Source organism: Nicotiana tabacum, chromosome 1, assembly GCF_000715075.1.
Source record: "Nicotiana tabacum cultivar K326 chromosome 1, ASM71507v2, whole genome shotgun sequence".
Lineage (NCBI taxonomy): Eukaryota > Viridiplantae > Streptophyta > Magnoliopsida > Solanales > Solanaceae > Nicotiana > Nicotiana tabacum.
This window is the reverse complement of record NC_134080.1, coordinates 217,561,943-217,584,959: the sequence shown is the minus strand read 5'-3', so window position 1 is coordinate 217,584,959 and position 23,017 is coordinate 217,561,943. Positions and strand designations below refer to the sequence as shown.

The following is a 23,017-nucleotide window of genomic DNA, read 5'->3' as shown; positions in this document are numbered from 1 at the left end:
TAGACATTCAAGGGAGAGTGTTATAAATAGAATTGTATTTAAAGTGAATGTCTATATTTAAAGAGATTTTAGGGCTTGCTACTTGGTGGCTAAGTTAATTTTCCCCTATAAATAGAGGGGTCTTATTCCATTGTAATTAACTCCAAATCAATAAGAATACTCTCTCTCTTTATCTCCAATACTTTCTTCTTTTTTTATTGTTCTTTTATTGTTTTATAACAATCTTATTTGATATAAACGATATAAGTACTTAGCTACAAAATATTAAGAAAAATTTGATCTTACTGCATTTGGCTTGTGCTCAGCACGGGTCAATAACCACTAGTCAATAAATACATGTAATTTACTCCATTCATTTCAATTAATATGACATTATTTTCTTAATGTCCATTCAAAAAATATGATATATTATTAAAATTTAAAAATATTTTTAACTTTTTAATTTTTGATTTTTTACTCTTAACGAAATTTGTTTATAACCACACAAATATTATGAGATAATTAAATTTAAAATTTAGAAATATTGTGATTTGTTAAAATACACATTTAATTTTTTCCCGAAACTTGTAGTAAATCGTTGAAGCGGTTAAAGACGTCGGCGTCGTTATCATCTCACCGTTAATTCCTATCTCATCCAACGGCTTAAGATCACGATCCACGTGATCTACTCTAATTGGTCCAATTTAAAATCCTTCACCTCTATATAAAAGCATCAAAACCCAGTAGATTTGCTCAGTTTTTACATTCATCTTTTCCGTAGAGTTCAAAACTTCAAAGCAAAATTCTTCTATAATGGCTGGTAGAGGAAAAACCCTAGGTTCAGGAGCTGCAAAGAAGGCTACATCCCGTAGTAGTAAAGCCGGTCTTCAATTTCCGGTCGGTCGTATCGCCCGTTTTCTTAAAGCCGGCAAGTATGCTGAGCGAGTCGGTGCCGGAGCTCCGGTCTACCTCGCTGCTGTCCTTGAATACCTTGCTGCTGAGGTTAATTTTGTCATTTACCTCTTTAATTCTTCCGTTTTTTCATGATTCAATTTATCTGAGTTTCAAATGCTAGGGTTTACAATTCCTCTGTTATGTTAGATTTTCCCTAGCATTTTTTTTTATTTAGAAATTTTCCTTATTTTTAACCAAAAAAATATGAATTGATTAGGAGTACTAGGTCAGCTCCTATTCGGTATTAATTTCTTCATGTTTTATGATAAAGTTTATATGCAGATAATACTTTGTTATAAAATACGTTTTTTTTTTTTGATAATTTACATTTCAAATAAATTTGAAAAATTCATTGCTGAAAGGGAGAAATGGTTTGAGGAGCCAAAGATTGAGGTCAAATCATAGGATTTTTTGGTTAATTCAGATATTAATTTCTTAAATTTCGGTTTTTTTTAATCTAAAAACAAAAGAAAATCTTAATTTTGTAAAGTGAAGTCTATAATAACGCGGTGAATATCTTAGAAATGTTTGAAAGAAAATTTGTTTCGCTCTTCAAATACACATGGCCTTAAATACTATGAAATTGGAGGATTAATTAAATTTTTTAATTACTACGTTTTTTATTTTTGGAGGTGTTGTTTAGGTGCTAGAATTAACTGGAAATGCAGTCTATAATGACTGAAGTAATATGTAAGAAATTTTTGAAAGAGACGAGGTGTTGAATAAAAATGAAATTGGTGGAGTAATTAAAACTTTCTATTACTATGTATCTGATTTGTGGGGATGAATTTTGGTGTTGTGTAGGTGCTAGAATTGGCAGGAAATGCAGCGCGAGACAACAAGAAGACGAGGATAGTGCCAAGACATATTCAATTGGCAGTGAGAAACGATGAAGAACTCAGCAAACTCCTTGGAGATGTTACAATTGCCAATGGTGGTGTCATGCCCAACATTCACAATCTTTTGCTCCCTAAGAAATCTGGTGCTTCTTCTAAGCCCTCTGCTGATGAAGATTAAATGGGTCTAAACATGGTTTCGTAGTAGCTGTGCTTTGTTTTAGAGTAGGATTTTTGGTTTTGCTATTTTCTTTTTAGAATAGTTGGTAGGGGTTTATGTTGGTTTGTGAATACAACAAATGAAACAATGAATGAAGACCACTGTCTATTTTCTTACAAATGAAACAATTATTGTTATTGCTTTTACATGTATCGTCTGTTTCTTAAGATGCTTATATTATTTTTCTGGTTTTTGTTGTTGTCTATTGTTTATTTTCTTCTTGAGCGGAGGGCTTTTGGTAAACAACCTCTTTACGGAGAGGTAAGGTTTGTGTACACTCTATCCTTTCTAATTCTTACTTGTGAAATTTTATTAGGTCGTTGTTTCAAAATGGAATGCCATTGTGAGTAGGTGATACATACCGGTATCTATTTTTTAAACATACATGTACAATTACTTAAGTTAATTGATGCAAGCTAAGCCAATATGCGAGGTGCATGTTATTAGAATTTTTGATAGAGAAAGAAGGATAAAAGAGGAGAAATATAGAAATGAACATATTATTATTGCCTACTATATAGAAATGGACTTTTGTGATACAACAAACCTACTATCAATTACATTGAAACGTTTTAGATTTGAAGTGAAACAACACTCTTATATATTGAGTGTTGGTAGGCTGGTAGTTAATTCCTGCAACTATTCAGATTAGATATAGAGTCATGTCCTTTGGAATTTAACTTTTGAAATAATAAGAATAATAAACTACACAACATATATAGCTATGAAAGTTGTTTTTCACTTCCATTGCGAGACAATACTGCATTGCCCATTAGGTTATACTCTTATGATTTGGTCAAGTGGATATTCCAAAAATCCACTATTACACGTGGCTATTTTGGGTTGGCTGTAAGAGAGGAAATCTTCAATGGGTTGGATTTTTTTAAACATAATGTATCTAAAAGAATCTAGTCATGCTTAACGGTGCTGAACTTTGCCAAATGGACATGAAACGAATAAAATAAAAATATAGCAAATTGTCATTCACCAATTATAAAACAGATGATGATATTCTAGGATGAGGACTTTGGTCCTACCTAGTTATTTATATACAGTTGCTGCAAGCCCATTAAACTCAAGCCATAAATCAAATACTCTTTCTGTGTAGTAGTTGCATTCAAGAGACAAGAGTATCTCACTTTATTTCTACAATGGCAGCTACTACAATGGCTCTTTCTTCCTCTTCTTTTGTCGGAAAGGCGGTGAAACTCTCACCGTCTTCCTCTGAGATCACCGGAAATGGAAAAGTCACCATGAGGAAGACTGTTACCAAGGCCAAGCCAGTCTCTTCTGGCAGCCCATGGTATGGTCCTGATCGTGTCAAGTACTTGGGCCCATTCTCCGGTGAGTCTCCAAGCTACTTGACTGGTGAGTTTCCTGGTGATTACGGATGGGACACTGCTGGACTTTCAGCTGATCCAGAAACTTTTGCTAAGAACCGTGAGCTAGAGGTGATCCACTGCAGATGGGCCATGCTTGGAGCTCTTGGTTGCGTCTTCCCCGAGCTCTTGGCCCGTAATGGTGTCAAATTCGGTGAGGCTGTATGGTTCAAAGCTGGATCCCAGATTTTTAGCGAGGGTGGACTTGACTACTTGGGCAACCCAAGTTTGGTCCATGCACAAAGTATCTTGGCCATTTGGGCTTGCCAAGTCGTGTTGATGGGAGCCGTTGAGGGTTACCGTGTTGCTGGTGGGCCTCTTGGTGAGGTTGTCGACCCACTCTACCCTGGTGGTAGCTTTGACCCATTAGGCCTTGCTGATGATCCAGAGGCTTTTGCTGAGCTCAAGGTGAAGGAGATCAAGAACGGTAGACTTGCTATGTTCTCCATGTTTGGATTCTTCGTTCAGGCTATCGTCACCGGAAAAGGTCCATTGGAGAACCTTGCTGACCACCTTGCTGATCCAGTTAACAACAACGCCTGGGCCTATGCCACAAACTTTGTTCCAGGAAAGTGAAGTTCTTAAAAATGTCTCCTGTGGTTTCTCATTTTTTTATGGAGCTTGTAAAGCTATTGTAAATTAGTGAAGATTATATGTGAATTTTGTTTAATTGTGTAGTTCTCAGTTACATTTTATGTGCTTTCCATGAATTAAGTATACAAGTTAAGAGGTTACTATAACAAATGCTACATAATAGTAACAACAGAGCGTTTTAACGTTCAAACAAGAATTTGCAGAGCAAAGAAAATTGATAGTGAAAATAGAAGGGAAACTAAAAACTAAAGGGAATTCTTTTTCTTGATTAGTATTTCTTAAACATTATGTAACATATTGGATTATCCCCTAAAAAACAACATTTTGGATACATTACAAAAAGCCATTGCCTAAGAGACCAGTATTGTCAAAGGCTCGCGTAAAACATGCTTTAAACCCTGAAGCTAGGTGCAAAACAGGTTGAGCGCTTTGCCTCGCTTAACAAGAACTTCAATTCAATCACAATCCATTGACACTAAACAATAAATATTTCACTATTTTAAAATCTTTTGATTCCTTTGTCCATATTACTTCATTGGTACTTTGAATTATTATTCTTAAATTATAGATATATTTCTGTAAAAAAAATTCTTGCACCCTTTTTCATTAAAGCTCGGGTGTTACTTACACATTAAGTGCGCGCCGATAGGCGCCAACGCTTTTCGCCTTTGACAACACTACATAGGGAATAACTCATTATAACATGGACCACTTTTTGAGACACCATATGTGATAACTGATAATCAACAGAGTTACTTTTTTCAAATACATTGAAACAAAGAATTACAGGCTAAACTAAGAAAATAATGCATGAGAATTTTCCTAAATAATTTTAACTACAAGTAGGAGCTTCAAGAAAGGAAATATTGATATAGAAAGAACCATGTAACAGGTAGAATTTGTAAGCATATCTTCTGTCTGATCTCTCTCTGCTACAACTGAAGCTTCCTTATCTACCATACTTGATCTCTAAAATGAATGAGTATTTAAACAAGCTTTCTCCGTCCCCTCCGAAACCTGTGCCAACCGGACAAAGAAGTGATCTTAGTGTATCATCTACGCATATAAAGCGAAAGATAGAAAACAATGGAAGCTGAAAATCTGTATAGGTAATACTAACAAGAAGAATAGCGCTTACTAGAAGACGCGTTAGTACGGAGAATTGTAATATTATGAATCCAAAATGAGGCATTTATGATAACGAGGATTTATATCGCCAACTCCAACTAGCTTGGAATTGAGGCGCGGTTGTCATAGGTGTATATACAAATGTTGGCTTAACATCATAGAATCATAGACTACATTTTTTTTATAACCGTAGTGTCAGGCCAGTTTACGTCGCACCTCCACTAATTCCACAGGATACCTACCACCTCCCACTAGCAACAGGTACCAAGTAACTCTATCCACCAAGGCTTGGACAGATGGGAAGAAATCACATAGTGTTTTTGCCTCCGTTGGGATTTGAATCTAAGACCTCATGGTTCTCAACCCACTTCATTGACCACTACCACTAGGCCACACCCTTGGGTTCATCCCCCCCCCAAAAAAAAAAAAAATTACTTCATGCTTTCAACATAAAAAGAAAGCTTATGACTCGTAAACTGCTCGAGTACATGATAAAGAAAAAGTCATAGGCAAATCTATTGATTTTGATTCTTAGGGCTAGCAAGTAACATATCATATATTTGAAAATATATACTTAATACTTAATGCAACATATTATATTTTAATCATTTGCTCTGCTTTTAAGATTTTATGTTTTAATAGGTCTACAATTTAAGGTAGAAATTACCCTATTTTATGAATAGTTTAGTAAATGCATCACTTTTAAGCTCTTAGTATATATCTATTCATTAGTAATTTGTAGATTAATGATGTGTTATGAACTAAAAAGTGATAAACAAGTACATTAAATCAGTGATTTTACCCTTATACATCTATTTTTATACATTTTTTAAGTCATGAAATTAGAATTAATAGACCCGGTGTCTCCTAAGCAGACAAAATTAAAGCAAGCAAATGAAGAAAAACACAGAGCCAGTTTCACCTTGATGAAACCTTACCTTAAGGAGTATCATCATCTGAACTAGAATCATCAATTCTCCGGTCGGCAATAGCTGGAAAAAGCTTCTGACGGAGATTGAGGGACGGTAAATTGGTGGACTCTGAAGTTTTACCTGCCAAATTCTCTTTCTTTGGCGTGCCATTTAGCTTTCTCTGAGCATTTTTCACCTCTATGCATACCTTATCTAAAATTACCAGAAAATCTCGAACAATAACAAACAATCGCAAACCTTCATCTTTCCCTGAATTCCCGTGGAAATAGTCACCCGTGCTCTTAACTAGAGCCATAATTCTTTTTTCTTCCTCGAGTAACCACATGATGTCAACCTCAGCGTTCTGCACAAAACTCTTTAAGGTCTGGAGAAACCCGTTCTCATCATCCACGTTCTTCATTTCTGAATTTAGGAAATCCCGTGACTTTTTGAGTTCGTGACCAAGCTTGGACACTGTGCCTGTTAAGCTATCCGCATCTAAAATTGCAGCTTTTTTCACATTTTCAAGTTCACTGCTCAAACCTGAAACGACCTGGAGACCAGTACTTCGATAATACTCCTCCGATTCCTGAGACTGATCCTCGGGTAGATTGCTGCCTCGATCCCTGGAACGGGCAGCTCTTACACCTTCTGAACGGATTATCTCTTGAACAACAAAATGCAACAACGTAGTTTTCCCATCTATCCCTTTTACATCGGATAGTTTTAGAAGCGTGTCAAGTTTAAATGCTTGAGCACCACCACGAAATGTTCCATCATTCATACGATTGCCAGTTTTTAGAACAGCCTCAAGGAGCTTGTGAAACAGCCTGCTTTTCCGGAGTTCCGTGCAAGCAGCCTGGAGCATAAATGAAGATGCAGCAAACGCCAATGTCAGTATATCCTTAGAAAACAAAAGAATGTTAAGGTTTTAAATGTAAGGAGAAAGAGGAAGAACAGCATGTAGCGATATGCTGGAAGTAATGAAATCCCTACAACTCATTAGTTAATCTGACAAGTTGACCTAGATTAAACTTTCAAGTACTTTCAAGTAGTTTAGTGCAGAGGCGGAGCCAAGATTTAAAGCTTATTGAGTTCTGAATTTGCCATCAAACTCATAACTCCTTTTAGTTACTGGGTTTGCAATTAAATATTTATACATATTTAATGGAATTCCTAATAAAAGACAGGGTATAAGCAAAAGCTAGTGGGTTCATCCGAACCCGTAGCTAATATTGTAGCTCCGCCCCTGGTTCAGTGGACTCCAACCAATAGGAAAACAACTACAAGATAGGAATATTTACAAATAATCCAACAGTTCATCACGATCAGGAACATTTATCTCACCTCCAAAGTGGCAAATGATTCTTTAACCATTGATGTCTCCTCCTGAAGACTGCACATAAAAAGCAAGGATTCAAGCCTCTTGAAGGCAAATGGAATATCAACCAAGACTTTCAAGAACCGCTCTGCAGGCCCAAGCCGAGAGAGATCCCCATTATAGAGCCTCAGCTTCAATTCTTCATCGGTAGTTGGAGCCATCTTAAGTAAAGTTTGAAGGAGTTCAGGAGGCAGCTCATTTCCTGAGTCAGTATAAAACATTAGTTACTGCTTTGGTAGATGCAAATGTACAAAAACCAATATTCCCATTTCCAAGAAATAGCACCCAATTAAGTGACCAATATCAACTGATACTACATACTCCTCCTTTCCCATATTACCTACATACTTTTTTATATCACCTATCCCAAAGTGACGTCACCCTTGCCAGTAAAACAAAAAAACTTTACCTTTTCCAAGAATTCAAAACCATATAAAGTCAAACTACCTATATTTGTCTTTACCATGACGATAAACCTTTGCAAGTAAGCATTTCACTTTTCACATTTTGAATACTTTTACAGAAATCTCGAGTATGATGATCCAGTTAAACTTCTTCTCTTAATCTCTGTAGGGGTAACTATCATATCTTTTGAGACAAATGGGGTATAACATAGAAGCAAACTCCAGTTAGGGGTAAGCATCAAATAGTTTTTTCTCGAACATTTTGACAACCGACAAAATAGTAGAAAATGATTTATCTTTTAGGATAAGGATGAATGCAAGTAGAATCATTAGAAAATCATTTTTTTAATAACAATAGTGTCCAAGCCACCTTGCTCGCACCTTAACTATCCCAGCGTCTACCTATTACCTCCCATCAGGTACTGAGTACTCTTCCCACCCGGACTTAGGCAGATGGGAAACAATCACCTAGTATTTTTGTCTCTAATGGAAATCACTAGAGATCATGATATACTAATATAAATAAATTTTATAGGACTTAGAAACAATTTTCTTTCTTTTCAGAGGGGGATAGACAATTAAAAGTAGTTGAACATGACGTTTTCAACTTTTCATTGAGTAGCCAAGTAAGAGAATGATGAGGTGATCAGTGAAACTCAAAAGAAAATTAGCAGAAAACATCTTAAAATGCTTTCCTTCGAGTAAACGAGCTTATTTAAGTATTTAAATTAAAAACTTTTCTACCTTTCATTTGATTGCACGTGATAATTAAAGCCAATAGTACTCTTTCAGTTCTCTGAATAAGGAAGAAAGGAACAGGAGATCACCTTCTTTGAGAGCATCACAGACTTCTTCAGTTGTCACGTTTAAGGCTTTAAGAAGAATAGATAAATTCTGTGCCTTCCTTTGATCAATAATTTGAACATATTGTTTGGAAGCATCTTGGGACGTAGAGTCCTTTGAAACGTTCTTGTTTTTGTCAGCAGGAGCATATCCAAAGAGACTCTCTATCATCTCTTCATCAAATCTGACAAACGATATGCACTGTTCATTTAGAAACCTTACTCCATCAAAACAATCGTAGAGCAATGTTAAGCAAGAAAAAGGTACACTTACTGGAAAGATCCTGATTTGATCTGATGCCAAACCATTGAATGGTCAGGGTTGGCTAGAACCTTATCCCAGAAGAAAGGCTTTAGCTTAGTTTTAGAAGCGTCAGCCCCTGATCCCTCAGCTGAAGCACTAGAGGATGCGTTTGATCCAAGAGGTGAAGGTCGAGGCGGCTTCAACCCCGTGGGAGGAGGACGAGGTGGAGTAGCACCAGGACCAGGAGGTGGTGGTGGCCGAGGACCAGCCTTCGCACGAGTTGGTATAGGTGGGGGTGGAGGAGCCCCTGGTGCAGGAGGGTGTGGACCGCTAGATGAAGGTTTCTGTGGTGGTGGAGGTGGAGGTGGAGCAGCAACATTGGCTGGTTTGGCAGGAGACAGTGGGTCTTCAAAAGGATTCACCCTACCCGGGGGAGGCTTAAGTGGAGGCAGTCCATGCGTCCCCATCCTACCGGGCGGTATCTGTGCAGAATCCCCTGCTGCAGCCACAGCAATGCCCGTAACAGTTCCCAAAGGTATCTCGGTTTTGGAAACATTAACACCGTTTGGCTCCATATAGAAACTTTTACCCATTTTATCGTCGGAATTGTCACTGACTGAATGATTACCAGCATTACCCATTGAAGCTCCTAAAACTGATGACTTGTGTAATGAAGCTGAAAGATTGAAATCTCAGAAACATCAGTATACCAAAAGCAAAAATCAATACTCCCTCTGTTTCAATTTGCTTGAACCTTTTCGGAGTACGAGGGTCAAATTGACTAATTTTCAGTATGAATTCAGACATAGATTCTTTAAGTTATTTGAAATAAATTAACATATTTAGAAACTACATAAAAAGTACTATAAGTCATAATAGTTAACAATGCAAAATACTTAAAAACTATTTGCAAAAAATATGGTCAAAGAAAACCTTGTTTGACTCCCCAACTAGTAATAGGTTCATTCTCTTTGAAAACGGAGGAAGTGTATTATATACATACACATATTTATATATACAAGGGAAACAAGGAATAGTGAGTGTACCAACAGAATATTCGCTCATGCTTAAGCTGAGAAGAGGTCTCTCGTCATTCCTTCCTTTTCTGGATCCAGCCCCACAAACCTTGCAATAGCATACAAAAAAGAGTGCAACAACAACAAATGTGACTGCAGCAGTCACAAGAACTGCAACAAGAACTGTTTTCCTGTTGCTTTTTCGCTTATTTGAGTGTACATCCGAAGTAGCATTTTGACTAGTAGAAGAATGATCACTAGGTGCAGAGCTTTTGCTTGAATCATTGTAGTCTCGAGGAAAAAATGGCTTTGAAGGAGGACGGGCAGGTGGCGTAGAATTCGGAGTTTCAGAACTGGAAGTTGCTGGATTAGGTGAAGGAGCGGAAGCAGGAGCAGAAGCAGGAGCATCTCCGACCTGAAGCAATTCACGCCGTGTAGGTGCATTGTACCAGGAAAAGAGAAAGTCGGTGCACCTGGTATACCATGTAGGTAGATGCTTCTCCTCTCCCGAAATAAGAAACAGGAGATTTTTCTTCACCAAACAACGCACAAGGGCTTCCTTAGTGAATTGATGCAAGATATTGACATGTTTCTCTTTATTTTTAGTTAACCGTCTTCTGTTAGAAAGGATTTCGTGGCTCCCACTTGATTCTTCAACATCTTCAACAGCGCCATTAGCATGTAATAACTCTAGCCTACAGTTCACCCATAACACTTCAGCCTGCAGCAGAAGATTACAATCAGAATTGCTTATGAATACTTATTCTCAAAGACGTACAAATGAAAATACTACCGATAAATATGTAAGGGGAGAGTTATTGATGCTGGTCCGAATTAAAAAACTTGGAAGTATGGAAAATTGAGGGGAAACATTTGGAACTTCTGATGAAGGAGTGGCTGAAGTTTGGATCAATATATAGGGAAATTGGCAGCAGGTAAGTGAAAGGAAACTATAGACCAGTAGAATGTAGCGTTGCCAAAAGCGAAAAGCATAAGAAGTGCCTCGCTATAAGGTCTAGCTGGTCGAGGGAACAACACAACAATCACCTAGTTGATCTCAGGAATGAACTCAAGATTCCATCTAAATGAAGTGATGCATAGATTGCTCACATTCTTTCACAAAATGGCACATCAAATGCTTCACAAATTAAAAAGTGATGCTAAAGAGAAGGAAAATTATTACACAATATAAAGTTTGTAAACATGGATACGGAAACATATGCTCATTATGACGAAATACTGCTACATATAGTTCTCAAAAGTGGCGGGATCAAGTAATGTAAATTTTTCATCGAACTGCTCCATAGGAACAATCCATGACATTCATTCTATCCCTGTCCAAACACACTATTCTCTTAAGTAGAAATTAAGCAAACCAAAGAAACCACTTAACACTTCAAAAACAAAAAATATTCAAACGGCATGTAAAATGAGTCAGCTAAAGAAGAGAGTTAGTACCAATTCTTGGTTGATCTCCCCGGAACTGATTTGATTGACCAGCAAATGTTCCACCGACGTCTTGCTATCGGGATTTGCTGCTACTATAATAAAAAGAGTACTGATAAAAAAACACAATTGGGCTACTCCTCTTACACCCATTTCCTTTTGAATCAGCATAAACAAAGCAAGCAATGCTTATCATGAATAACTCAACATACCCCCAAACCCCTTTTTGTTCCCTCCTCAAATCTCACAAAAGGCCAAGTCTTTGCAGCATTTACCACTAACCCTATGGAAATCTTCTGAAGAACACCTTTCAAATATCCAAATCACAAACTTCTCAAATAAAAACTCACTGACCAACTTCCTATTTTCATGCAAGAACTCAATATAGTGCCATCAAACACACTGTATAAACCAATAAACCAAAAGATTTCACTCCCTCTTGAAAATCCCACTAAAGGTCAAGTCTTTACTGCATTTACCACCAACCCTGTTGAAATTTTCTGAAGAACACTTCTCAAATATTAAAACCACAAACTTCTCAACAAAACTCTCACTGACCCACCTCAGATTTTCCTTCAAAAAACTCAAAAACCCTCTTGAAAATCCACAAAGATCAAGTCTTTACTGCATTTACCATCAACCCTTTTGCAGTCTCCTGAAGTACACGTCCCAAATGTCTAAATCACAAACTTTTCAACAAAAAACTCAGTGACCCCACCTCAGATTTTCAAGCAAAAAAACTCAAAAATACCAAAACAGATTTCACCCATCTTGAAAATCCCACAAAGGTCAAGTCCTTACTGCCTATACTACCGACACTACTAAATTCTTCTCAAGACAGCCTCTCAAATATATTAACCACAAACTTCTCAGCAAAAATCTCAGTGACCCAACTCAGATTTTTCACGCAAGAACATCCAAACAGTGGCATCAAACAACACACTGAATAAACCATAAAATAGAAAGGGAAAAAAAAAACTCAGCTTTAACACAAAAGGCTAACTGACCGAATCAAGAAGTAGTCAATTCAAGAAGGCAATATTGTCAAAAACAAACTACAATAATTCCAATGAATTGGCCATCAAAGCCAAATTCTTTAACTTGGGTTTTTATCAGATCGAGCAAAAAAGAAGCTAAAAATACAAAAAGAATAAAGAATTGTAAAGGGTGTGTTTAGAGAAGGCGCGTGAGTTGACCAGAGAAATTTCTTTGTGTGGAAAGTGAATTTTTCTTTTGTGTAGAAGGCAGCCGTGTCTGAACGCAGATGACAATGTTTTTACTATCTTTAATGCTGTTTCTTGTTATGTTCAATTTATCTAGAAGAAAACAATTTAGATATTTTTGTTCACTTCATTTTTTTTCTGTTCAACCAGTAATTGACTTTAATATTTACACACCACTATGTGTAAAAATATGTATATATATAATATGATTCATACTAAGTGTACATTGACAGTTTAGAAAACAAAATAATCAGTTAAATTGTATTTGATAGTGAATTTTTTTTTATTATAATAAGTAGTAGACACACTTTTAGTTTTTGTTGATAAATTATCATTATCATAGAAATAAAGGAGAAAATGAGTCGGAAAGGCACAAATTGGAAAGATGAAGAAAATGATGGGAATTAGCTCGGATATCCTATTCTGAAATTTTCCTCATTTGCATGTTTTATTTTAGTACCCTAAAAACTTACTAGGGATTGAATAATTACAGTTTATAATAATTCTCCTTAACTACTTTATCGCATTCGAGTTTTTGGCCAATAGTGTCCTTTATCTTTGAGGGTAGGTCTATTTTGGTCCCTCAAATATAATCTCGAGCATATTTAGTCCCTTAAGTATGCTAAAGTGGAGCACCTTTAGTCTCACTGACAGAATGTGTTAAAAAACTAACGGTGGTAACCAACTCTGATTCATGAAGCGAATATTCTGCTCTGAATCAAAACGTTTCCTCTCCTTTTATTGGATAACGCAAATTATTATTTTAATTTCTCATTTTTAGATAACGTCTTCTAAAATTTTGAACTTGAAAATATCCCCTTCCGTGTCAGTTTCAATGAGAAAATGACACTTTAGAAAAAATATATAAAATTTGTATATCATTTTGTATATACATAAATTTTGTATGTTAATATACAAAAATTATACAAATTTTATATACTTTTTCGATTACCAGATGTAAATAGTTTTTGGCACGGGCTAAAAGTGATAATACAATCTGGTTTTTCGTTTGCTTCAATAATATGCTCATACGTGATCTTGGCAGCTCTATTTTTTTCAAATTTTAACTTTTTTTCTTTTTGAAAAAATCAACCGAATTTTTTAAAGTAAAAGTTTCAACGTTAAAATCTTAAATTTATTAGCTCTGTACTATTAGTGGGTGTTGGTTTATAAAATATTTTCGATAAGTAAATTAAAAAGACAGTGAGTGCCGAAACCAATCCCGTAATTGATCTTCGACAGATTTTGTTAGTGAGATTAAAGATGCTCCACTTTAGCATATTTAAATAGGGGCGGATCTACCATGTAAAACATGGTTCACGTGAACCCATAGTCCTCGGGTTAAAGTATAGATATGATGTATATAATTTGGCGAAAACAAATATGTATACTTGATGGAACCTATGGTCAAAAAGGACCAAGTGGTGCATTGGTTTTGGTCTCTTATTTCTAATAGCCTAAGGTCAGGGGATCATCCTACCAACCTTTTTGTTTAATTTTTTTAAAAAAAAGTAATAGTGCACCCTTCCTCCGAAAATTCTAAATCCGCCTCTGTATTTAAGGGATTAAATATACTCTGAAATATATTTAAGGGACCAAAATAAACTTACCATAAAAAATAAGGAATAATATTGGCCAAAAATCTATCCCTAAGAAAGAAAAAAAACTCGGAAAGGTATACATTTTGCATGTTGGATTTTGGGGGAAAGTATGCTACCAGGTATTATCATGGATATTATTTTCTCTTCTCATGATATCTTCCTTGCACAATTTTCAAGAATTTAAATTTATTATCTTTTCAACAAATACTTTTATATATATATAAGTCAAACTAATATCTTAAACTTCATGCATAATCTAATGTCGTGAGACAAAATAAAAGGTCATCTTCCTAAGATTCATTGGCTCTTGATATCGTTTGCATGCTTCTTCTTCTTTTTTTTCTTTTCCAAATGGCAGTGACAGTTAACGTCAAGCAAAGTATTTACTAAAAAAGATCTAACTCCGGGTATGTTTGGTAAATATTTTTCTGTAAAATATTTTTATGAAAAATAAGTGGTTTTATCACTTAATTTCCCTTGTTTGATTGGTGAATGAAAACTTTTTTCCCGAAAAATACTCTTTTTGTTTTAATAAAAGAAAATAATTTTTATTGCATTATTTTGTTGATATGAAAGAAAATGTTTCTTCTATATCATGAAAAGAAAGTACTTTTTTTGTTAATTTTTTTTTGTATCGTAAAAAGAAAATGCTCATTTGCTGAAATAAAAAAAATACTAGAAAATAAAGTACTATTAATAATATTTCTATTTAGGGTGGGGGCGGGGCGGGGTGGCGGTGGGGCGAGGGTAGGTTGAGTTGGGGTGGGGTGGGGTATAGGGATGGGTTGGTAGAGGTTGATGGGGATGGGAAATGGGTAAAGGTTAGAAAAGAGTTTTGGAAAATGTTTTTCCTTTTCTTGATAGAGAAAACATTTTTCTCCAATTGGATGAAAATGAGTTAATGAAGAAAATGTTTTCCAAAGCATTTAAGCCAACCAAATATGAAAAAACTGAAGAATATTTTTCGATCTTTTGTGTATAATCCTGCATAATCTCGAATGTTATCAGTTCCGGTACGTAGACCAAATAATACAATGCAAGCAAAAGTTCCTAGATTCATGAAAATATAAAACAACATATAAGTTATCATGCTTGCATATCCATCATTTGAGTCTCCAACAATTATTCCAATAATTACATATCCGATTTGGTCTATAGACGAATATTTTGAGTAATTGCAATGAGATTTCTCAATATCATGCTAAGAATAGATGGGATTTCCAAAAGAAGATGCCATTTGTTTGATGAGAAATAAAAAGGAACATTGAAAATTCAAGTGGCTGAAGTTGGAGCAGCAACTTTCGAAGTAACAGAAAGAAAAGCAACGACTAGAGTAGGAGAGTCAGAATCGAAAAGATGATTCCTCACTTCTTTCTCTGATTAAAAACAGTGTGAGGAATTTCGACCCAACGACTAGAGTAGGAATTTCTCTGAACAAAGTGTCCCCTATGAAAAAAGTTTATTTTAAAGTTTAAACCCAATACACGTCTAAATTCTAACTGAATGAAATAATTTCGACCATGCCACCACACTTGTGGTGGTTCTTATAATGATTAGATTAGATTACATAGGCCCATTTGGCCATACATTTTGGCAACCTTTTTTCAAATTTTTTTTAAAAATATTGTTTGTTCATAGATTAATGATCTATTTTTGAAATTATTTTTAAAGTTCCCAAAATCTAATATAGAGTAGATTGAAACTTGTTCTCCCACTCACAAAATTTCAATTTTTTTTTAAATAAAATGCATGTCCAAACATAATTTCAACTTAGTAATATGAGTGAATTTTGAAAAACAGTTTTTTGGAGTTTTTTCAACTTTTCAAAAAATTCCAAAATTCATCTTTAAGTGAAAATTAAAAATTTTATGGTCAAACACTGATTTCGAAAAAAGCGAAAACTTTTCGAAAAAAAGTGAAATTTATCTTTATGTCCAAATGGCCTCTAAATTTCCTGTCCATATGCTACATGTTCCTTCTGTCTCTTTCTCTATTGCATTTTTGTTTGAGGGGGGAACGATCCAAACTATATTAAAGTAATTATTATTAGATTCAAATATTCAATAGTGATAAAGCAGAGGGTAAAGAAGCACTAGTTTTAAATTATATACATTATCTGCGCAATTTTTTCTCTCAATATTGAATTAAACATGATTTAAAGTTTAAGCCAGTACCCATTTGCTTTTAAGCAATTATTGGAAGAAACATTTTATTGCAATATTCCTTCTTTTGTCTTACTATGGCCCCATTATATAATTTATATTTTTGGATTTTTTTTTTAATTTTCTGCATACTATGTTTGAAAGAAATTAGTGAAAATGCATAAAGTATCCACTAAATTTGTCAGCAAAAATCATTTGCATACCTAAACTTTACGGGTGTCCTAACACCCCACTATTCTTATCTAAACTAAATTTAATATCCCATTAAGTGATGACCTGACATGAAAAGTGTAGCTCATTTCGTAGATGCGCGTGAGGAAAAAAAAAAGAAGCTTTAAACTAATTTAATTGTTCAGGTGTCACTTTCCTATTGGATACTCTAACTAATTAAACTTAATACTAATTTTTTCTCTTTTCTTATTTATTTTCTTTTCTTTTTCGTTTCTTTTTCTCTTTCTTCATTTTAGCAAACCAGTGCCACCATCTTACTCCCCATTTCTTGAAACTAAGTCATATTTTATCTTTTGCTTCTCTTTTTCTTCTTCTTGTTGAGTTTCTATTTCCACTCGCCTGTTTTCTTCACCATATTCCATCAATATAATCCTACTGCAAAGAATTAAAAAAAAAAAAAAAGACAAAATATCTCACAACCAAAGGCTTATTTTTTGGATTGATTTTAAGGTATTTTGAAGCTGTAAATTGGTGGTTTTGAGGGCTAATTTCAGCAGGTTTTGGGGAGGTTTCAGGGCTGGAATTTGCTGTAATTTTCAGTGATTTTAAAGGGGGGAAAACTGCTGGAATTTGGGGGTGTCTTGGAGCTGATTTTCGCAACTGATTTTGCTCCGATTTTTTGGTGGATTTTGAGGTATTTTGGGGTGAGTTTTAGGTGTTGATTTTGGGGGTCAGTTGTGGGGGGTTTGAGCTCTGTTTTGAGCTGCTTTAGGGCTGTTTTGCCAGCTAATTTTTAGTAGTTAAAAGGAGCGAAAATAGCGGTCATTTGGTGGCAAATTTACATGACTTTGAAGGATGAAGACATGACTACTGTTTTTGGGTTTTCTTTATGTTTTTGCAGCTCTTCAAGGTGGTTTAGAGCTGGTTCCATGGTGGTGTAGGTGATGATGAAGATGACATGGAAAAAAAGAGTTAAATAAAAAAGTATAAGTGAAAAAAAATAAAGCAGCTTTCGACACGTGGCACGTGTGTACTACACATCCCAATACAAGACTGACTAAGTGTTACCAATAGGGTATTAAATTCACCCCAAACAAGAATAGGGGGGATATAGGTCGCCCATAAAATTAAGGTGTGTGAATGATTTTTCCGAACAAGTTTAATATGCAATTTATGTATTTTCTCAAGAAATTATTATTGAATTATTTGATAGGTGTATGGATGGGCATCGTGTGTAAGTTTGTCAGCTTTTTCAAGTATAATTTTTGGCCTTTACCAATACGTAGCCAGCTTTAGTTTTTGTAGTTCTTAGTGGGCGTTTGGACATAATAAGAATTGTAAAGTTCCAAGAAAAAGCGAAAAAAAAAAATTCAAGTGAAATATTTGAAAATTAGAGTTGTGTTTGGACATGAATATAATTTTGGGTTATTTTTGAAGTTTTGTGAGTGATCTGAATGAAAATTTTGAAAAACAACCTTTTGGAGTATTTCAGATTTTCGAAAAATTCCAAAATGCATCTTCAAGTGAAAATTGGAAATTTTATAACCAAACACTGATTTAAGAAAAAAGGAAAAAGTTAAAAAAATTCTTATGTCTAAACGGGCTCTTATTGTTTTTACCTTATGAAAAACTGACACTTACCAAAACCATCAAGTGCATGAACTACATTTTTCCCGAAAAGTGACTTTTTAGTAGGCCGGGTTTGGACGTATATAAATTGCAATTTTTGAAAAAAAAATAGTATTTGGAGTTAAGTTGAGAAACGTAATTTGAAATTATGTTTGAACATGCATTTCACTTGAAAATATATTGCAGTTTTGTTGAGTGGGAAAAAAAATTCTGAAAATTTTGGAATTCTTTTTAAAAACTTACAAATTTTATGGACAAACATATTTTTGAAAAAAAAAATTAGAATTTTTTTTAATAGACAAACGAGGCCTTAGTATTCAAAAGGAGTGGATCCAACATGCAAATGCCACACCTATCCTTTCTCCATTAAGTTCAAACTTTTATTTCAAGTGACGAGACTGTTTTAAAGAAAATCAAAAGAAAAAAGTTGGGTGCAAGTACGAGTTTGTTGGATTAATTTCACGTATGATTATTAAACTGTTAGTTTATTATACTAAGAAATTACAAGATTAATTTTTATAACGGAAAAATTAACTCAATTATTGTCACTTCAACTACTCACCTTATATAATATCCATGTATACTTTACAAAACTACATGATGGTGTAACATGGTGAGCAACTCACCTCACGTTTTAGGAACCAAATGAGGAATCACACGTAGACGGACCTGAGCATTCTCCTGCTCTACGGAGCCCTCTTGAGCTAGAGTTGGGGCTGCTTGGGCTTTTGAGGAGCGAGAGAAATTGTTGGAATTCTATGAAAGAGTCTCGACATTAGACATTAGACATTAGGAACCAAAGAGTATCAATATATTACTATTACGTGCACCACTTACAAATGGGGATGTAGCTCAGATGGTAGAGCGCTCGCTTAGCATGTGAGAGGTACGGGGATCGATACCCCGCATCTCCATTTTCTTTTTTCCCTACTTGAATAACTTTTTTTTTTCTGAAGATTACTAACAATAATGTATCCAATTTTATTTGTTCTCATCAATCTTGCTTAATGTATTTTGTGTGTTAATGGAATTCACGTTTTCTGGAATTTTCATCATTATGTGACACTTGATTTTAACTTAATAAAAACAGCTCTAACAGCATAACCTGTAATTTGTACAGTGGAGAGAATACTGTCTCCTTACCAGTAATAGCTTGGAACTTTTCCTTTCAACCATTTTATATGTATTTACAAGGTTATATACTGCAGGGGCGGAGGGAGAGTATCGGTGACGGGTTCGGACGAATTCAGTAACTTTTACTTAATACTTTATTTTTATATTAGAAAATTCATTAAATATGTATAAAGGTTTAATTGCTAACCAGTAACAAAACGAGTTATGAGTTCGATAACAAGTTCAGAACCCATAAACTTCAAATTCTGACTCCGCCAGAGGCGGATTTGTAGGCATTTACACGGGGCACGTGAACCCATAGTCTTTCCGTCAAACTAGGTATTTTATGTACATATTTTTTAGAATTGGTCTAGAATTATCTGCTGACACCATGCTCCAAAGAGACTAAATGATGCACTTGGTTGAATGTTGAGTTATTTACTTAGAGGATTAGGGATCAAATCCCACTTAATACTTTTTTTTTCTCCTTTTTAAGCGGTGCACCCATGTTATTAAAATCCTAGACCCGCCTCTGGACTCCGTGTCGAAATTCTATTATATGTTAATACCTGATATTCTTTCAACAAACTTGTGTTTATAATCACAAGCTTTAACTCATTAATCCTCTAGATATGGTGCGATTTTTTGTTTAGTTCCCACTTTTGTAAGTTAAATCTTCAGTTTGTGCTGCTTTTTTGTTATCTTTTACTTGTCCTGTATATGCAATGAAAAGAAAATCAAATGAAATTCCAACAAAGTTCCAAAATTTACTAGTAACATTCCTCTTGCTATAAGAAAATTACTATTTCCATATATGCTTCAATATTCATTTGGGAATCTACAAAATGACAAACAGAATCCAAATATATGTAGTTTAAGACATTTTTTCCATGACTTCTTGTAGAATTGTAGTTGTTTCTTGATAACATGTTTGTGTTTGAGGCAAGTTTTTTTGCTTCACTGCATCTTCAAGCTGCATAAAAAATGGAGCAAAAACACAAGAGGGTTATCAAAAAGCTACTACTGCTACCTACATCAAACCTATGTTGCTCATACTCTTCAAAAATACTACCGGACGCTAATAACGGAGCCGAAATTTTCACTAAGAGGACTCAATATTTAAAGAAGTAAATACACGAAAAAGTTAAGGGGATTCAATACATAGTATATATACAAAGGAAGCGGATTTATAGGGTAATTTATTGGAGCAAGTGCACCAATAGTCATTCTCAGGAATGCTATTTAGAGATTAGCCAGTACATATTTTGTCCTTAAATTTTATACTAAAAATCTTAACTTCAGAACAATTCAAGATACTTTTGTCCCGAAAATTTGCTGAAAAACTGAAATTTAGGACGCATTTGCTAATTCTTAAATAATAGCCTTTTAAAGTTGCTACGTGGTGTCATTTCTACTAGTTTACTGGGGCACGTGAACTCATATTCTCTTCGTCAAACTAGGTATTTTATATATGTATTTTCTAAAATTTATCTAATATTATCTATTAGCACCCATACTCTACAAAGACTGAATGATGCACTTGGTTGAATACTGAATTATTTACCCAAAGGAACATGGATTGATTCCTATTAAGTACTTTTTTATTTATTTAGTGGTGCACCATATTCCAGAAATCCTAGATTCGCCTATGTATATACATAAAAAAAAGGTTTTACTTATCTAAACAATATACTTTTCCAGTGAAGGGATGTCAGTTGACACCCCTTGAAGCTAAGTAGCTCCGCCGCTATCGGCCGCCTGGTGCGCGAAGGATCAGATCCAACACTTGCACGACAACATTTTTTGGAGGATCTAAGCAACATAATATTATCATGCAAATGAAAATCAAGAGGGGAATTGAGTCTACCTTTTCAACATTGTCAAATAATCTATTGGCAAGGTCCATTAGAGGTTGCTTATCATTAACTTGAGCAGCTGAGATTACTTCATCAAAATCAAAGTACATGAATGTTGACTTAATGCGCAAATACTTCCTTACATAATTCCAAGCATCTGATCCTATCAAATCTCCCAAAGCTAATAGATCAAAGGCATATCTTTTCAGCCTATGGATTCTCCCTTTTGTTCCAATGTTGGCAATGTAAATCCCTTTCTTCAAAAATGTTCTCGTACCCGTCTCCTTGTTTATTATGTCTATATCAAAGATTAAACATTTTCAATATATACGCAAAGCGGAGTGAAATTATGAACAGATGACTCGATTCTTGATCTCTTATCATATATATGCAAGAACTAAGACTCGACTTATGAACATCGTAAGAGAAGGGAAAATGGTCAAATTTGCTCCTGTACTATACGAAATTAAGCAATTTTTGATCTAATGTTACCTCGTCGTTAGGAAAAAGTCTCTTTTTTGCCCGTGACTCCTAATGGATTCCGACCTGCCGGTAAATTTAGACCATACTAAAAGCTTCAAGGGGGGTAAATTTGGACCTTTCTTCTCGATTAATTTGGACACGTGGAGTCATCCAATTTCATACTAGAACTTCGTTAATGATAAAGACAGATACGAGACGATTTGTTAAAGGCAAGAGTATGATAGAATCTAAGTGTAACGGGCCAGAAAAATCATAAGAGAAGGGGAACATGGTCAAATTTGCTCCTTTACTATTCGAATTTTAGCAATTTTTGGTCTAATGTGACCTCACCATTAGGAAAAATTCTCATTTTTGCCCTTAACTGTCAATGGAGTTTGACGTAAGGGTAATTTTAAACCATACTAAAAATTTCAGGGGTAAATTTGAATTTTTTCTTCTCAAATAACTTGGACACATGGAGTCGTTTCATTTCAAGCTTGAACTCTATTAACGAAAATGACGAGACGATTTGCTAATGGCAAGAGTATGAATAGACCAAAAGTGTAACGAACCAGAAAAACCGTGTTTAAAAGGTGAAAAGAAAGCTTACTATTGGATGCTGAAGGAACTGGTAATGGACCAGTGATAAAAAATCCATTATTATCTTCAGCTAGAGAATTTCCAATGCCAGAATTTGCAAATAAAGCAATTGAAGCAAGGCCTAATGCTAGTCTTCTTGTAGTCTGTGTTGGTAACTTTTCTTGAATTTCTTCTGTCTTTTTGCTTAAAAAGCTAACTGGTTTTGTTTTCTTTTGAATTTTCTCAACACAATGAAGTTTGGGAATGAGTGAAAGAGCTTCAAATATACAGTTCAAATTTGTTGTGTTAGCCATAACTGGTGTTGAATCAAGAAACAGAAATGATAGGCCATTTGAACTTTTTGCAGTTATATCCATTTGAAGATTGTTGTTAACTACTGACCACTAGAAGGATATCCCAATAGAGGACAAATATGTAATTCCGTCGGTATTTTTTTTATTTATTTTTATCTGATATATATAGTTAGCGTTTTTTTTCCAAGATCTGCTCTTATTAGTTTAATATCTGTTATATGGGTCATCGCTTCACATCATAGTAACTCAAAAATTTTTAGGGGAAGGTCCTTCACAATCAAATTGAGAAAAAAAAAGAAGGTTGCCAATATCATATGGATTAATTATTATTTTTATCACATTACCAATTAATATTTAATTTTAAGGACTTTCAAAAATAGCCAGATTTACAAGTGGTCATCCAAAAATAGTCATAATTTCAAAAGTAATCGAAATTTAGTCACTTTTTATGTAAAGATAAATCTGGATGAAAACACTATTCAAAATCCGAAAAAATACTCCAGTATAATATACTGGAGATCGGTGCACCTGTGTGTGAACTTCCAGTATATTATACTGGAACTTTTTGCGTGT

The 23,017-nt window shown here is 34.8% G+C and overlaps 4 protein-coding genes and 1 non-coding gene across 5 annotated transcripts; 3 read left to right on the top strand and 2 right to left on the bottom strand.

The window, feature by feature from the left end:
* The first annotated feature begins 732 nt into the window (after positions 1 to 732).
* On the top strand, positions 733 to 2,139 carry LOC107770854 (histone H2A.6). The gene is made up of 2 exons (XM_016590191.2): positions 733 to 981; positions 1,738 to 2,139. The coding sequence occupies exons 1-2, from the start codon at positions 793 to 795 to the stop codon at positions 1,948 to 1,950; spliced, it is 402 nt and encodes a 133-aa protein (XP_016445677.1). The 5' UTR covers positions 733 to 792; the 3' UTR covers positions 1,951 to 2,139.
* Positions 2,140 to 2,918: 779 nt separating this feature from the next.
* On the top strand, positions 2,919 to 4,045 carry LOC107770844 (chlorophyll a-b binding protein 50, chloroplastic-like). Its single transcript, XM_016590181.2, has one exon. It carries the CDS (start codon positions 3,141 to 3,143, stop codon positions 3,942 to 3,944), a length of 804 nt encoding a protein of 267 aa, XP_016445667.1. The 5' UTR covers positions 2,919 to 3,140; the 3' UTR covers positions 3,945 to 4,045.
* A 629-nt stretch (positions 4,046 to 4,674) lies between these two features.
* LOC107770834 (formin-like protein 5) lies at positions 4,675 to 12,643 on the bottom strand. The gene is made up of 7 exons (XM_016590172.2): positions 11,347 to 12,643; positions 9,919 to 10,609; positions 8,903 to 9,548; positions 8,614 to 8,813; positions 7,349 to 7,584; positions 6,029 to 6,860; positions 4,675 to 4,979 (listed from the first exon to the last, which is right to left on the bottom strand). Exons 1-6 carry the CDS (start codon positions 11,503 to 11,505, stop codon positions 6,030 to 6,032), a joined length of 2,763 nt encoding a protein of 920 aa, XP_016445658.2. The 5' UTR covers positions 11,506 to 12,643; the 3' UTR covers positions 4,675 to 4,979; position 6,029.
* Positions 12,644 to 18,961: 6,318 nt separating this feature from the next.
* TRNAA-AGC (transfer RNA alanine (anticodon AGC)) lies at positions 18,962 to 19,034 on the top strand. Its single transcript has one exon. It is a non-coding gene; the product is annotated as a tRNA-Ala (tRNA).
* Positions 19,035 to 20,022: 988 nt separating this feature from the next.
* LOC107770826 (photosynthetic NDH subunit of lumenal location 3, chloroplastic-like) lies at positions 20,023 to 22,522 on the bottom strand. The gene is made up of 3 exons (XM_016590162.2): positions 22,162 to 22,522; positions 21,101 to 21,387; positions 20,023 to 20,206 (listed from the first exon to the last, which is right to left on the bottom strand). Exons 1-3 carry the CDS (start codon positions 22,505 to 22,507, stop codon positions 20,108 to 20,110), a joined length of 732 nt encoding a protein of 243 aa, XP_016445648.1. The 5' UTR covers positions 22,508 to 22,522; the 3' UTR covers positions 20,023 to 20,107.
* Between the last annotated feature and the right edge of the window lie 495 nt (positions 22,523 to 23,017).